The 15,926-nt window shown below is 53.0% G+C and overlaps 1 protein-coding gene across 2 annotated transcripts in view; it reads right to left on the bottom strand.

Moving 5' to 3' along the window:
* SLC6A17 (solute carrier family 6 member 17) overlaps positions 1-10,303 on the bottom strand; it is a 30,572-nt gene extending 20,269 nt beyond the window's left edge. For both annotated transcript variants that reach the window (XM_059900891.1, XM_059900897.1), the window contains exons 1-5: positions 10,018-10,303; positions 6,457-6,614; positions 4,666-4,792; positions 3,726-3,907; positions 1,921-2,031 (exon numbers count right to left, since the gene is read on the bottom strand). In XM_059900891.1, coding sequence (XP_059756874.1) covers positions 1,921-2,031; positions 3,726-3,907; positions 4,666-4,792; positions 6,457-6,614; positions 10,018-10,303 — 864 coding nt within the window. The remainder of the gene's footprint in view (positions 1-1,920; positions 2,032-3,725; positions 3,908-4,665; positions 4,793-6,456; positions 6,615-10,017) is intronic.
* Between the last annotated feature and the right edge of the window lie 5,623 nt (positions 10,304-15,926).

Raw genomic sequence — 15,926 nt, 5'->3', positions numbered from 1 at the left:
TTACAAAATTTAAAAAATGTATTATCAGGTTAAACTCCAAATTCAAGATAGTGGTTATTTTAGGGAAGGGAAGAGAATGGGATGAGGGCCGGCTACACAGGCACTTTTATGACATCTGTAATATTTTATTTCTTAAGAATGTTTATTATATTATTATATGTGTGTTTATATGTCTGAGATGTTTCACTTAAAAAAATGTTTTAAAGAGTGTCTGAATCAGAAGGGGAGCAGTATTGTGTGTGCTGGGACTGGCAACTGATCTTATGAATCGGTTCCACTGGCTTCTGAGTTAAGTACCAGGCTCTCTTAGCACCACCCAGCGGACCATTTGGAGACCTGTGTGAATCTCCATGTTTATTAACATCTCCAGAGTATATAATTTTCTCATAAAGCTCAATAAAGTATAACGGAAAGACTCAAGTGAACACATTAGACTGATCACGGTTCTAGAAATACAGTTGAATTCATTCGTAAAAACCATCGGCTTTCATCTCACGGCTGTTTTCCCCCAAAGAAACCAGGTTTGCATTTTTCTCTTCTTTGTCAGACATCACATGTTCACAACAACCCTACCCCAGCCAAGTGGCTCGGTAGTCACACTCATGCCTCGGGAGATCACTAAGTGCTCCATAGAGCGGACTTCTGTGCTTGTTCACGTAGAAACCTAGGGTGTTACATCCAAGAACGCTGAGGGCCCATATGCTCTGTCCAGTGGATATGGAGGGGTCTGTGTCCTGCCCATTGCTACCCACCTCCCCCACCCCCAAACATCAGGAGCTGTTTGCAGCTGCAGAGCAGGGGAATTGGGAGGGAACGGGGATTTCAAACACCACTAGATCTGGATTCTTCTCCCTGTGCCATTTGTATGAACTTTCTGTGTAAGCATTAATGCGTGTGTGTATGTGTGTATGGGTGTGTGTGTGCGTGCACACATGAGTGAGATGGCACTACTGAGGGACAGTGTTGAGGGCCTTAAGCTGGCCTGGCAGGGTTCTGACCCTGTGCCTGTGGACTGGAGCCTCACCAGGCCCCTGATGTTGCTTACTGATCAGCTGGCATTTGGAGGTGGACTTCCCAGCCTGCCTGCTGGGGCGACTAATGTACTTTGCTTAGGGTTACATTGAAGGGCATGCCGTTTCTGCCTCTGAAATTCTCTTATTCCTCAGTGGACTGGCTCATGCCAGCTGTGCCCAGTGGTCTGGAGGGCAACAGAGAGGCAGGGCCACCTGGTGGGCAGAGACCATGCTTAGGAAACTGGCTGTTTCCATTTTCCTAAGGAGTATAGGTGTCCACCTTCAGGACACCATGCACCACGGTCCTGCTCATCCCTCACTGGGTTACTGGGAGGATCTAATGAGAGATGTGGATAGCTTTGGTAAGGGTAAAATGTCTACCCACGTGCTCTTTTATCTTTAATAAGATAGTAACCTCATTCCCCTGATTGGGGTACAATTTGGGATTCCCAGGGAGCTTTCTTCTCTTAGGCATCTCCTTGGTTCCTGCTGTCACAGATCCACTCAGTGAAACCGCGCCCTCCCCCCAACAACCTGAGCCAAAACTGACTTCACACCATGGCCCCAAGCACGCCCAGCGCTTTTCCACACTCTCGCTCATACAGTTCTTTTGACTGCAACGTCCTACTGCCGCCCACTGAAATCCTATCTGCTCCCTGAGGCTCGTTTCAGATATCATCTCCTCCCTGAAGTGTCTTCTGATTTCACCCATATTGATGTGGTGTCCCTGCCCTGTCGCTCTCCTTGGAACCACACGGGCAGGGCCCATGCCCGCTTCCCTGGTGCCTCCCTCCAGCGCCCACCACAGTGCCCGCCGCACAGCGTGTCCTCAGGCAGTGTTAAACTGCGTGAAGCAGACAAGGCCCAGAAGAGCTGTCCGTGTTCCTGGGGAGCCCGAGACCCTTACCTTGGGAGTGAACATGTGTAGGATGCCGTCGACGGCCCCCCGCAGCAGCAGCCCCCGGACCAGGAAGCAGGCCAGCACCACGTAGGGAAAGAGGGAGCTGAAATACATCACCTGCAGAGAGGACAGGGACCCACTGTGGACCAGAGCCCCTCCTGCGGCTGGCACCCGCCTCCCTGCTCGCAGCTGGGGTACACGCGCCTCCTCTGATGGCAGCAGAAAGCAGAGCCCCGGGACCCCTGGGCACGGGGCCAAACCCACTGCACGTCTGGCATCGAGCCAAGGCAGAAGCAGCCACACAGACAAGCTGGAGTCAGCATGGCTGTGCCTGAGGCTTGTTTTCTCCTTTCAAGGGCTGGTGGGGATGGGCTCGCGGCCTCCGCGCCCCCAAGGGCCGCCAAGGGGGCGAGGAACCCTTTGCTCCCCGCTCTTCATTTTTTCATATCTCATGCCTGCTTTTCTGTCCCTGACTCCAGTGGACCCCCTCAGGATCTCCCCTGTCCTTAGAGCTCCTTTGACAGAAGGCATCCAGGAGGTTATAGGCACGGCTCCCAAGCAAAAGCATCAGAAGAAGGTCCTGCCTCTTGTGATTATAAATTAAATGCTACTTTCTAGCACATGCATTTCTTGAACATTTCTATATCTCCATGGGCCTGGCACAGAGCCTCCCACAAAGGAGATGCTTACAAAAAGTTTGCTGCACTGAAACAAACCAAGAAGGCTGTTCAGGGAGGATGGTGTAAGGTTAAAAGCACACAGGTCCAGAGCTAGACAACCTGAGTTCTGATCCTGACTACCATTTTCCAACCACATGACCTTGAGCTATTTATTTAACCTCGGGGTGCCTCCATTTCCTCATCTATAAAGTGGGTAAAATAACTCCTAACTCCTAAGATTGTTGTGGCCCAAATGCACTCATACATGTGGCAGTGCCTGATCAGTGCCATGAAGTGCCAGCTACTATTTTGGCCTTTGGAGAGAGAAGAGGTGGTACCTGAGACCATGCTACCTTTCCAGGGCTTAGCTTCCCTGCTCATCAAATCCACCACAGAGCCTGGAGCCTCAGACAGACAGACAGCCAGGATTCTAGTTCCAGCCCTGGGGCTGACTGGCTGCCTGATCTCAGGTGAGATATTTCCCCCCACCTCTGGAACCTCAGTTTCTTCGTCTGTAAAATGGGTGGATTGGGCTATAGGATCTCTAACATCTTTTCCAGCCCTGGCAGTCCACGAATACTGACACATGACAAAGAAGAAAGTGCCCTTATTTGAAGGGAATCTGACCTACTGGGAGAAGGTGTGTGTGGGGCTTGGCTGGTCTGCACCCTCAGAGGCCCCCAAATCCCCCTTCACTCACAGTACCCACCCGTTCACAGAGCCCATCAGTTGTAGATACATTGAGCTGTTGGTTTTCACCAAAAATTGCTGAGCAGGCTCTTCTAGGGCTCTTGCTAGGGAAGCTGAAGGGCTAGGGTCTAGCCGAATGTCTTAGCTCAGTACTCCTGGTTTTCCTTCTCTTTAAAGTCTGTGGGAGCAACCCGGAGTTATCTGAGCACAGAGGCAGCTGGGGTCAAGGCAGTGATTTTCCACAAGCCCATCCCTGGCGGGCTGTCCACAGGGAACAATACTGTGGCTATGACGCTCCCATCACCTCCTCAGGGGCCTGTGTCCTCATCCTGAGCCATCCAGAGGCCAAGCCCACCCAAAGAACCCTGCAGGGGCGACCCAGAGTTCTCCACCCCTGCCTTCCACACTTTTCTGTGGCACCCCTTCCCCCGTGTAGGTGTGGGTGCCCCCCCCACCACTCACCTTCCCCGAGGACTGGATGCCCTTGACGACGGCCATGCCCACGATGCTCCAGGCCACGAGGAGACACAGGGTCATCTTCCAGTTGAGGCCCCCGCTCTCTGAGATGGAGTTGGAGATGTCCAGTGCCTCTCGGTACCAGAAGTAGGTAGTGGCCGAGCTCTTCTCACACTCTGGCTCCACCACTGAAACGGCAGCAAAGGCCACAGGGTCTCGGTGGAGGGGCCCGTGGGACCACCTCCTCCACTTGACTCCCACCCAGGGCAGCTGAGCATGGGCAGCAGGGAAGAATGATATTGTTCTGGGTTAGCCAGGATCTGCCAGACCCTGAGGACTCCTGGGATCCCAAGGGGCCTGGGAGGCTTCAGGATACACTGATCTGACTGAATTCCCACTCATGTCATCCCCCTGCCCACATCCATCCATGGAGGGCAGGAAGGATTAGGCAGAACTGGCCTCAAGTTCCTTGGGAACGGTTCTGAGCGAGGAGCTGGAGACCTGCATTCTCATCCTTGATCCTTGGTTAAATCAGTGGTGTGACCATGGGAAAGTTGTTTCTGGGCCTCAGTTTACCCATCTGTGGGTGGGATAAGTCAGCCAGCCCTTTAGGGGACTGGCATGTAAATTAAGGTTGTTTCCAGATAGGATGGTATTAGAGTAACATAGGGTAGTTAATAATAACTAAACAAAAGTCACAATCTCCAGAGTTATACCTACACTCACTATTTCATTCAATCCCTGTAAGAACTCTGTGAGATAGGCTGGCAAGAGATCATCAGAAGGGGAAATGAGGATCAGAGAGGGTAGGTGGCTTATCTAAGGTGACACAGCAAGTCAATGAAATCCCAAATCTGTGCCTTAGCCTCTTAGGCTCCTTCAATTCCTTCCTGGGACAGAGCTGGCTGTAATCCCCAGGTGGGTTCCTCAGAAGAACCATACTTGCCTGCCACGGTCCCATTCCTGGCGACAGGGCACTCACTCCAGGGCAGCGGGTACTGGAAAGACTTGAAGAAATAGAAGATGCTCCACCCGATGATCACATTATAGTACAGCCCAACAAAGAGGCAGACCTGCAGACGGGGGTCCATGGGGGTCACAGAGGCTACAGGCAACTCCATCCCCACGCGCATCCCCACACACAGCCTTGGAGGAGGGGGAGGAGGGATGGGATGATGGGACAGTGGCAGCTGAGGGTCTGCTCCTAATCCTCCACTCATCTGCTATTTGGGGAATCCACAGAGGAATGTTTCAGATATTAAAGTTCTCTCCTTTAAGCAGTAAACTCTTAAAATGTTAATCCTCTCCAGTTTGAAATTCTTCTAAGACGCCTGAAGCACTTCCCCATCATTTCCTGATGACTCAGGATTACAATTCCAGAGCTGCCCTCCAGGGCTATGGAGGCATGTACAGCTACTGCCGCTACAGTAAATGGCCCCAGACTGCTGCGCTTTTTGAGGTTTTGTAAATGCTTCTTATTGGCTTCCTATGTCTTTCCTTCTCTCGGGATGCTACTTTCTCTTTGGTACTCTCAGCAGTCTGCTTCTAGAAAGACATCACTTCTCGTTCTTGGAAACATGATAACCAACCTTGGTAGAATTGTATTTAAAATAGGAGCACGTGGATTCTGACTGAGGGTTCAAGGGGTTTCTTTGAAAGAAATGCTTTTACATGCAGAGATTTGCTGCATCCACTTTGGATGTCAAGAGATCCCTTCTATCTTCAGGGGCATGGCTATATGATGCATCAGTGACACTGCTGGGCAGTGTGAGAGCTGAGAGCCCCTTGCTTTATTAATCTCACCTAAGCCCGGGTATGCACAAGCAGACACTCCTACAGCATACCTTATGTGGAATACAGAAGGAGAGACACCCACTACCTTTACTTGGATGCTTTTAGTCCAAGGGGCAGACCATTCACACTCATGCATATACACCCGGCCAGCCCCAGCAGAGGGTGCTGTATTCAGCCATGTCAACCTGTGTAGAGGTGATCTCTCCCAGTCTCTGAGTGAGGCAGGTTTGGGCTGGCCCTGCTGCCGGGGCTGACAGATCCTCAGTCCCTTCCAGAAGCAGATTCCAGTTTTTTATCCCAGGTGTGAGCATGGGCACCTGTGGGCTTTGCCCTTAAGGGAGGCTCGGTTTCCTCACCTAGAAAGCTAAGCAGGGCCTCATCTGCTGCCCCGTGGATCAGCCTGAAGCTCTCATGGAGTTCCCCATCCAGGCCAGTGGGGTCTCCCTGTCTCCCATTGTTCCAAAGCCTCACCCCTCCTCGGTCAGCCCCAGGCTCCTGAGTCCTTCTCCCGGTCTGCTCATGCGCACAGCAAACTGGCAAGGAGACGCCATACCCCAGGGCTGCCTTTTCTCGTGCCACCCACTTACCCAAATAAAATACTCTTTGACCCAGGAAAAAGGATGGGCCTCCCTCACAGAGAGCTGATGGGCTGGTAAGCAGAGAGGGGAATCTGGAATGGTCCACATGTCCCCAGAGAACTCTGGCGGAGATGTCCCAGGCCTTTCCTCCTTCATAATAATCCCAAATATTAGACCATCAGAGAGTGGTGCCAACTTTCGGTTTAGGAAATATGTGGCCCTGAGACACCAGCTGGATGCAATTCTCATGATGAGGGTCTCCCTCCCTGCCCTCACCCCCGCCCAGGACTCTGGTCTGTAAACCCTGTGTCCAAGAGCAGCCCCTCTGCCTCCTGGCTAGTGCCCGCCACCAGCCCCCGACTCACTATGCAGCTGGAGAAGCCGATGCCACCCAGGCGGGGGCACACATAGTGCCACACGCCGATGCTGCCGCGGCGGATCCTCTGGCCCACAGCCAGCTCCAGGAAGAAGAGCGGGATCCCAATGATGATCAGCAGCACCAGGTAGGGCACCAGGTAGGCACCTGGGGAGGAGGGAGGGATGTTGGAGGGTGTCTGCAGCACAGCAGCAGGGCAAGGGAGGGGTGGCAGCCAGGCCCTACAGCATCGGCCACATCTCCAATTGCCCTCAGACCGTCACCAGTCCCTGTGCTCCTCCAGGAATGGTCTGGCTCACACGTGCGACCTACCACACACCGGCCGCCCAGACCTCCTTCTAGCCCTTGGCTCCCCTGACCCGAAACACTAAAGGAGGATCCAGATGTATGTCAATGCCTCCCACTCACGAGGCTAGACTCAGAGACAGACACAGCCACCTCCTGACATACTCTGTGGACACCTGTTCCCCCAACATGTGCCCAAACTGCCAATGAGTCCAGGGGGTCGGGCATCTCCGGGGAGCACGACCCAGTACTTGGCAACAGTCAGCTGTTATCTACTCTGTACCAGGTGTGTGCAGTGGGGAGATCAGGGCAACAGAAGGCACAGACGCTATCCCAAGAGAGCTGCGGGACCCTCAGGTTCACACGAGCAATGTCAGTGCATGCACACACATCACACATGGCCAACTGAGCACATGTGTCCTGAGGGAGGGGTGTGAGTCCCATGGAGCTAATCAGGAGAGGCTTCCAGGTGAGCAGCCTCCCACACCTCACATAACGGCATCTAACTCGTTAAACACACAGGTGCACAGGGTCACATGCACACATAAATTCCACTTGTCACTAACAACCTGCTGTATCACGATCCTAAAAGGAGGAGGGCCTGAAGGACCCCTGGCTCTGTCTTTTAACCTAGTTCTGTCTCTTGGTCTCCGGCTCAGGGAAGCAGAAGAGGAGAGAAGTGATCTGCAGGAAAGGACAGGGACACATCTCCCTGCACATCTTGCCCGACCTGAGGACTTGCGGGTGAAATACAAAACCCGGGAGGCTGTGTGACATGTCTATACATGTCTCGCTTCTTGCAAACCCCAAGGTTATCCCTGGGCCTTGAAAGACCATCTCGATCTCAGTCTGTTGAGATGCACACTGAGTAGGGGTTGAGATCCAGACCACGGAGCCAGACCTCCTGGGCCTGAATTCTGGCTTTGCCACTTACTAGCTGTGTGACTTTGGGCAAATTGCTTGATCTCTCTGCGCCACTGTTCTGCCATCTATGTAAAGAGGATGAAAATATTAAGTAGAACCATATGAAATTGCTGATATTTGATCATTTTTGACTTATGAAAATGGCCATTTCATATGCTTCAACTGTATACCTACTGCACAGGGCTGTTGTGAGGATTAAATGAGTGACTTACCCATAGTAAGCACCTGATGACCATTTGCCTCCTTCTCATAAAAATAAAGAGAAAAAAAAAGCAAACTGAGAGGATGCAGAATAAACTGTCAACATCTGGTAGAGCTAGGCAGAGTTCCAGAGTTTCCATCCAAAATTAAGTAATTTTGACTGGATCACCCAGGGCTCAAAACCAGAGTTTTGACTCTCAGACCAACCATCTCCTTCCTGTGATAATTTGCCTCCTTCCAAAAAACATTTAAGATGACTTACTATAAAAATGGTAAAATATTGGAGAGTTAAAGGTAGAGATAAAGAGGGATTCCAGGAGTCAGAAAGGATGGGAAAATGAAGGTAGGAACATGGGATGGGGAGCTCAGAGTCCTGAGACCCGACAACGCTTTTCTTCCAGGGGTGTTCGTGATGTCTGGTGCCGTGGCAACTGTCTGGTGACACTGGAAACTAACAGACTTTGGCAAGAACACTGCCCGGGGGAGCGGGGGCGCGGGCAGAATGTGTGGTGGGGAGAAGGACTCTGTGATTCAGCATCAGGGCTCAGGCAGACTGATTATCTCGGCCACAAAGGACAAGGTTGGAGGTTGCCAGCCAGAGTCCCCAAATGCAACGTGTCCTCCAAAGTTGTTTCGGGTACTCTGAGCTCTTAACATCTCACCGCACTTAAGGGAACCACACACTTCCATTTGTATCTTTGCTTTGGGCTGGTCTTGTATCAACTCAGCGACCTGGGCCTGGCCATGCCATACAGACTGAAAGCTCTGATTGGCAGTTATTTATTGGGGGAGAAAAAAAAAGATCCTTCAAAGCAAGGAGAGCATAGAGGGAATAGACTGTGCCCTGGTGGCAAGACGGAAGTTTCTGGCCTAAGTCAGGTGGGCATTCTCACTCCCTGCCCTTCACTAGAAACTGCAAAGGAGGGGAAGCCTCCAGCCAGACTCTGTCTTCTGGACCAGGGAGAGTGTCCCGGAGAGGAGGGAGGGTCCCTGAATAGGGCTCCATCACTGGGAGGAGAGTCCCACGGGGCAGCGAGGGAGGCAGCAGGGTTAAAATGCCTGCAAAGCTGCGGCCACACCTTCAGGCTGGAGTGTGGCCGTGCCAGGGCACAGGGACTCAGGGGCATGAAAGCTCTCTTCTGACTCAAATCACTTTCCCAGGACCAGAGGTCTGAGCTTGGAAGCGTCATTGTTTTCAGTCCATTGGGTTTTGCCTTGCTCATTTTTGGTTAGTTTCCCCCTGGTTTCAAAGCAAGTTGCCTTCGGAACTTTCTAGCCTGCATTCAGGTGCTGGGGGATAAGGCCTGGGGGCCTCTACCCACCCTGGGAGCTAGAAGTAGTGAGTAGAAGGGGTTTGATACCACGGGCAGGATCCTCTGGGGGGACTGAAACTCAGGGGGCAGCATGAGGACCCTTCCTACCTGGGAGGCTGCAGGTATAGTGATTAAGTGCTCAGGCTCTGGGGCTAAGCCGTCCAGGTTTGAATCCTGACTTTATCACTAGCTGTGTGACCTTGAGCAAGTGATCTAACCTCTCTGTGCCTGTTTTGCGGTTTCTAAAGTGAGGATGAGAATAACTCTTCCTCACATAGGCTTTTTGGGAGGATATGATGGTTGAACCATATGAAATTGGTGCTTTGGCTGTTCCAAGACACTCACATATCAGCAGTTTCATGTATTTCAGCCTAATATCCAAGAAGTGCTTACAACACTGCCCAGCAGTTATACGCATTTAGTAACAATGGCCAATAGTTACTGTGTCAGATACAGTGGTAAGCATTCTACATGTAAAGCTCGTTTAATTCTCCCAACTATCCCGTGAGGCAGGAACTACTATTATTCCCATTTTACAAATGCAGAACAGCAAGGCACAGAGAAATTAAGCAACTTGCACAGGGTCCCAGTGGCTGCACTGGGATTTGAACCCAGGCTGTCTAGGGCCAGAGCCCACATTCTTATCATCACGCCTGCAGCCTCCTGAGAGCTGTTAGCCCTTAGCTATTCCTGGGGAGTCTCACTCTGGAGTTCTGAGCTCCAACCTACGAGGGCCCTGGTTCCGCCTCACAAAGGGGTGTTTCTTTTCTCCCCTCAGCCCAGCTCATTTGCAGGGCACCCCCAGGGCAAGCAGGGCTGCCGCTTACCTCCTCCATTCTTCTGGCACAGGTAGGGGAACCTCCAGATGTTGCCAAGGCCCACAGAGAAGCCGATCTGGGCCAGGATGTACTGCAGCTTGCTGTTCCAGGCCGGCCGGTCCTCCACATCCAGCTCCCCCTCCGCCACCTTCCGCTTGCCGCCTGCTTCTCCAGCCACATTCAGGATGCTCTGCTTATAATCCACAGGCTCCTCAAGGGCCAGCAGGTCGGCCACCGACTCCGTGACATGCTCACTACTGTGCTCGCGCTGGGTCACCTTGCTGTTCTTCGGCATTGGGCCACCCGGGCGACGCAGCCCTGCTCCCCAGCACGCAGAGAAGGTGGGGCTCGGCTGCTGTCAGCTCCTTCTCATGCAGGGACCTCTGAAACCAGATGAGCAGGAGAGGATTAGCTGACCACGCCAGAGAGGTGGGGAGCCCAAGCGGACACGACCCAATCGATTCATCCACTCCCCGTCCCTCGCTCAGAGGCTGGTCAGTGGCCTTGAGCATCGAGCTCGCCTTCCTCCCCATCGAGGTGCCCGCTGAGGAGCTCGAGGTCTGCACACTCAGTTTCCCCACTGGCCTTCTTACCTGAGCATCATCAGAAAGGCCAGCCTAATGGGACGGAAGACGCGACACCATACACCAAACCCAAATAAAGGGTCGTCCTCGACAACACTGACCCCTTTCATAACCACAGATCCTAGAATGCTCAAGAACATCCGGAGGGCTCCACGGCCTTCCCCGCCCAGGGCAGCACAGGGTATAGCCAAGTCCTAGCCCTCCTGTGTTCTGTTTAGTCAAATCACCTGGTGGGACCCAGGAAGCCAGCGCCTGCATTCAAAATGCAGTTTTGGGGCCAGTGGCATCATGGGAACTTGTGAGAAACACAGACTCTCAGGCCCACCCCAGACCTACTGAATCATTCTCTGTATTTCTACAAAACCTTTGGTGATTCAGAGGGACACTAATGTTTGGGGGAAAAAAGGCTAGAGCTCTTACCGTGGGGCCCCTGGACACCAGCATCCCAGGCAGGAGCACCGGCCAGGCTCAGCTAAGGATCCTGGCAGCAGAGCCCTAGAGATGTTTGCTCAGTGCCAACAAATCCTGGGTCATCACTCAGCAGTGACATTATCTGAAGGCCACCACAGCCAAGAGCCAGTTCTTCATCCTTCAGTGACAGTTTTACAGCAGATAATGTCTGCACAAGGTGGGCGGGGGAGGCAAAACCCTCCCTACTCCTGCCATTCCCCATCGTGTATCATGCTTTCCCTTAAACAAATAAAGCACCAAGGAAATGAGTCCTTTGAAGGATCCCAACATTCTGCTTGTTTTGAAGCACCTCCTCATTAACGGAAGGTTGGAGGATTTAAAATTAAACCACGTACACCCCGGCCTGCAGTTGCCCTGCATCTTTCTAGGGATGTAAATTATGCGGCTCTGCCATTACTAAGGGAAGGAGCTGCCTCTGTTCTCCTCGCACGTGCCACCTGAACTCTTGGGCAAGGTCCCTGTGTAGCGGAAGCCCCTCCTGCTGGGCTTGACCCAGACCTCCTGGCTGACTCCAGCCACAAGGACCTTCAAGGAGACCTGGCTGGCCAGATCCCGTTACACATGTAATGAAGCTAGGAGGCCTGGCAGATGGGGACAACTGTCCACCCTGGTCCGCGGGGTTAGCCAGCCCTCCCCAGGCCAGGCCTTGGACCACACAAGCAGGTGACACTTCCCTGCCCTCCTCATCTAAGGGGGACAGTGATTCTTTAGGGACTGTCCCCTTCCACCTCAGGCACAGCCAGGGTCTTGGGCTTTGGAGTGACTGGGACAGAGCCAGCCTGCCTGAAAGACCTCAGAATCCCCTACAAGAAATGTAGCTCTCTGTTGGGACTCAACTTTACAGTGGGTCAGCTGAACACTCCATCATGTCCTGGAGGGTGCTTCAAGGTGGGACTCTGTGTCTGTGGCCCCTCCAGCCCTCAGCCTCCCCCCGGGCTGCTACGGTGCCTGTGCTACAGAAGCCAATGGTGCCCGCAGGAGTTGTGCAAGGGGGAGGCCTGTGTTCTTGCCTGGGCTGCCAGGACAAGCCCCTCCCCCTCCCCAGTCAGTAGGTCCCTGTCCCCAGGCTCTCAAATGGAGAACAAAACCTAAGGCACATGCAGTGGTCGCTTGTCCAGCTACCCCATCTCTCCTCAACTTACGTCAAGAGTTTTATTAAAAACTAGAGCTGGGGAGAAGGGTGAGGGTGGGTCCCTCCTGCAACCACAATCACCAGGTACCTTAGCCTGGAGCCTCTCTGCAGGTACTCAGCCTGCAGCAGGATTTGATCAGAACAACCTGCTGTGAGTTAGATATGACGTACTGTTCATCTTGCCACAACTGGAGAAAACCGAGGGGGATTCCTGCAAGTCTGCAGAATTTATCTTGAGGCTGACCAATTAGAGAACATGCTTCCCCATAAATAGATGAGTGAGTGGCAGCTCTGGTCACCAGCATGAGAAGCCGGGGGGAGGGGAGGAAGGCATCATTTTAAACTAACTGGGCTCAAGGACAAAATTTACCTTCTGGTAAATCCAGAGAAGGATACCCACAGCAGCATCACGGAAACCATAGGCATCAGCTCAATATGAGCTTCTTCCTCTTTCCCAAGACATCACTGATGTGCACGAACAACCTGCACTGCAGGATGGGGGCCCGGGGTCCTCCTAGGCCATTGGGTTTGCAGGAAGCAAAGTGCTGGTGCAAACTTGCAAGCTGAGACACTGGGCTGGGTTTCAATCATGACTAGAACCGTCTGTGCCCAGTGAATATGCTCATGTGACAGCAGAGTCCAACATTTGGAATATTAAAGTTTGAGGGATCCTAGCAACATTCTCATTTTATATATGAGGAAACTGAGGCCCAGAGAGAGGAAGTGAATTGCCCAAAGCCACTGGGTCAGACTCAGCAAGGGGGGTGGGACACTGGAAGAAGACAGTCGTCTCTCATGGTAAAGGGCAGAAGCTTTGAAGTCAGAGAGGCCTGGGTTTGAGAGCCCATTTCACTCATTCATTCATTCACTCACTCATTCATTGACTTGACATACATTAACTGAGTGCCTTCTCTGTAGCAGGCTCTGTTCCAGGTGTGAGGGATACAGCAGCAAACAAAATAAGCCAAGTGTTTCCTCTTGCGGAGGTTATATTTCTAGTGGAAAGGCCAGATACTAAAGAAAGAAATAAACAGATAAAATAGCCAGTGGTGATTTTTGCTATAAAGACAATAACATGGGGTAGAGAGCGGGGTGGCTTGTGAGCTGGAGGGCTGCTATTTTATGGTCTGGAAAGGCATCTCTGAGGAGGCGACATCTGAGCAGAGGCGTATACATCAGGAGACGTATGTTAAGTGTGTGAGTGAATGAATGAAGTGACTGTCTGACTTCAAAGCCCCTGCCGTCCACCCCGGACGCCTCCACCCCACCAACTGTAAAGACGTCAGCTGGTGCCGAGTGAGGGGACAGCCACCTCACTTGAATTAGGCGAGCGTCAGGCTCCCTCTCGGGGGAAAATGTTCTATCTGATGACAGTTCCTGCCTCCCAGGCAGGGCTGCGTGAGGATTCCATGGGCAGATGCATACAAAGTGCCTAGTGCAGGGCCTGGCACCAGGAAGAACCCAAATGACAGAGGCTGCTACCTGGAAGCCTGGTGTTCTTTGCCTTTATTCATTTAAAAATATGTAAGTCCCCCTATTTATATTTTGTTACATAAATGCCCTGTTTCTCCTCAGGAAAAGCCAAAATGAGTTTGCGGGGGGGAGCGGGGTGGAGGATGGAGAGCATTTTGCAGCACCACCAGCTCAGAGATGTCTTTTTCTGTTAGCGAGAAGTGACAGCACCCTGAGGCTGCTGGCGCAGCACCCTGCGAAGCCCAGGCCCACTCACCTGCCCCAGGGTCAGAGGGAAGCAGGTAAAGGCCATGCGGCGCCAGATCCTGGGCCCAAAGATCAGCAAGGTTATTACTGATAAAAACATGGCCTCATAGTAGAGTCTAGCAGTATTATTACTCAAACTATAGCTCGCGTTTGGAATAGTTTGAAACCATTTAAAAACATGTTTTACACAGTCTACGGGCACAGTATGGGGTGATTCTGCTCCGAAGCCGAACTGCCTGGGTTCGAATCTCAGCTTCGCTCCTTACCAACTGCCGGCCTGGGAAGCTTCTTCACCTTACTGAGCTCGTTTGGTGAGCGTCAGTGAGGAGAGCAGCGCTCACTCTGCAATGTCATGCGGAGGACAGGTTGTACAGGTCTCAGAAGGGGACCGGCCCCCACCAAGCGCTCACAAACGTCACCTCTTCTCATCATCTCGGATTCACAGCCCGGCCAGGGAAGTGAGGCGGACAGCTATGCCCCAGGGTGGGACAGGGCATGGCTCACATCACACAGCTGTCAGCACCCAGGTCTCCCCACTCCTGTGCTCTCTCCGTGCCTTTAAAGGGAAGGTGGCAGCAGCGACTCAGAACAACCCTCGCTCCCTGCACGCACTAGTTCCCTGAAGCCTGGAGGCCGTCTGTGGGGAAAGGTGAGCTTTCAGACCAGGGCCCGGGAATCCAATGTGTACCAGCCAGGGACCCCGAAGCACTGCTGGGGACAAGCACCAGGATCAGAGAAAAGCCAGTGGGGGCAGATTCCTCTCTGCCCCTGCCTTTGCGGACCATGGAGCCAGCCGAGACCCAAGCAGCGGGAGGCTGGCTCGGTGCTGGTCTTGACCAACCACCAGCCAACCGTGCAAATTGGCCCCATCACCCTGACCTCTCTGGACCTCAGTTTCCCTGTGTGTGAAATGAGTTGGTCTGGATGATCTCTGAGGCTCTTTCAGCTCTGCATCTATCCAGGGAGTGCCCCTCCTGCACGTGCGTGTGAGCAAGGTGTGACCAGCCCCAGGCACTAGACACTGCAGGTCCTTGGGCTGGTCTGTCAGGCCACCCTCTGCCAGCTGAGAGCTCACTGGTGCGCTGAGGGGATGCTTTGGCAGCCAACCCAGTCGTACTCAGATCATCGCCCTGTAGTAGTTGGGGGTGGGTTGTAAAGTTGCTTTCCCGAGCAGCGCATCAGTCCATGGTACTCTCGGAAAGGAATGCCTCAATTACTTAAAGCACAATGCAGAGGGGCTCGAATGCCAAGAAAGCCCTTGGTGCCAGATCTGTCACTTAGCAACAGACGCAGCTTACGGCTCAGAATAGCACACGTGAGAGAAGCAGGACCATTGCGTGAACTGTGAATCTTCTTAAAAAGAGAAAAAAATAGTGCCGCTAGGCGGCAGACAGGTAAAAATGTCTCCTGCCAGAGGACTGATGGCTCCACAGCTTTTCAAGCACAGCGCTCAGCAATTACCCCAAGGGGGTGGCTGTTCACCCTGAAACCAAAGCCAAGCCAGAGGCCCCTCCGCTCCACAGCAGCCAGAGAGGGGACCCTCTGAGCACCTGCCTCCTGGGGTCGGTAAGTTTGTATCGGATACCTCAAGGGACAAACTCAAGGGAGTCACTGATTTTCCAAGGGAGACCCCCGCGGAGCTAAGTGGACAAGCTGCCATCCTGGGCAAAGAGGAGCCAAGGGGACCACAGACCTCGAGTGCTGGCTTCACTGAGCCCCAGGGGGCGTGCCCAGTTTTGCTGCTCTTGGGTCGGGGGGCTCTGGAGAGGGTGCTGCACATTCGTAAATGCAAACCTCCACCACAGGGAAGCCGTGAGAGCCCCCAGCAGAGGAAAGTCTAGGAGAGCACCCAGCTCCCCGCGCCATACTGCCAAGGTCCAACTCAGGGCTAAGCGGTGGTGAGAAGGAAGCAAGGCCGGGCCCCTTTCTCTCAGGGAACTTGACAGCTTCCTGATTTCCAGGTGACAAGCGGTGGTGGCCCACACAGTTGTCCTAATTACCTCAGCGCCTCT

Source organism: Balaenoptera ricei, chromosome 1 (assembly GCF_028023285.1).
Source record: "Balaenoptera ricei isolate mBalRic1 chromosome 1, mBalRic1.hap2, whole genome shotgun sequence".
NCBI lineage: Eukaryota > Metazoa > Chordata > Mammalia > Artiodactyla > Balaenopteridae > Balaenoptera > Balaenoptera ricei.
Note: the sequence above shows the minus strand (reverse complement) of the source record. Positions and strands in the feature narration are given on the sequence as shown.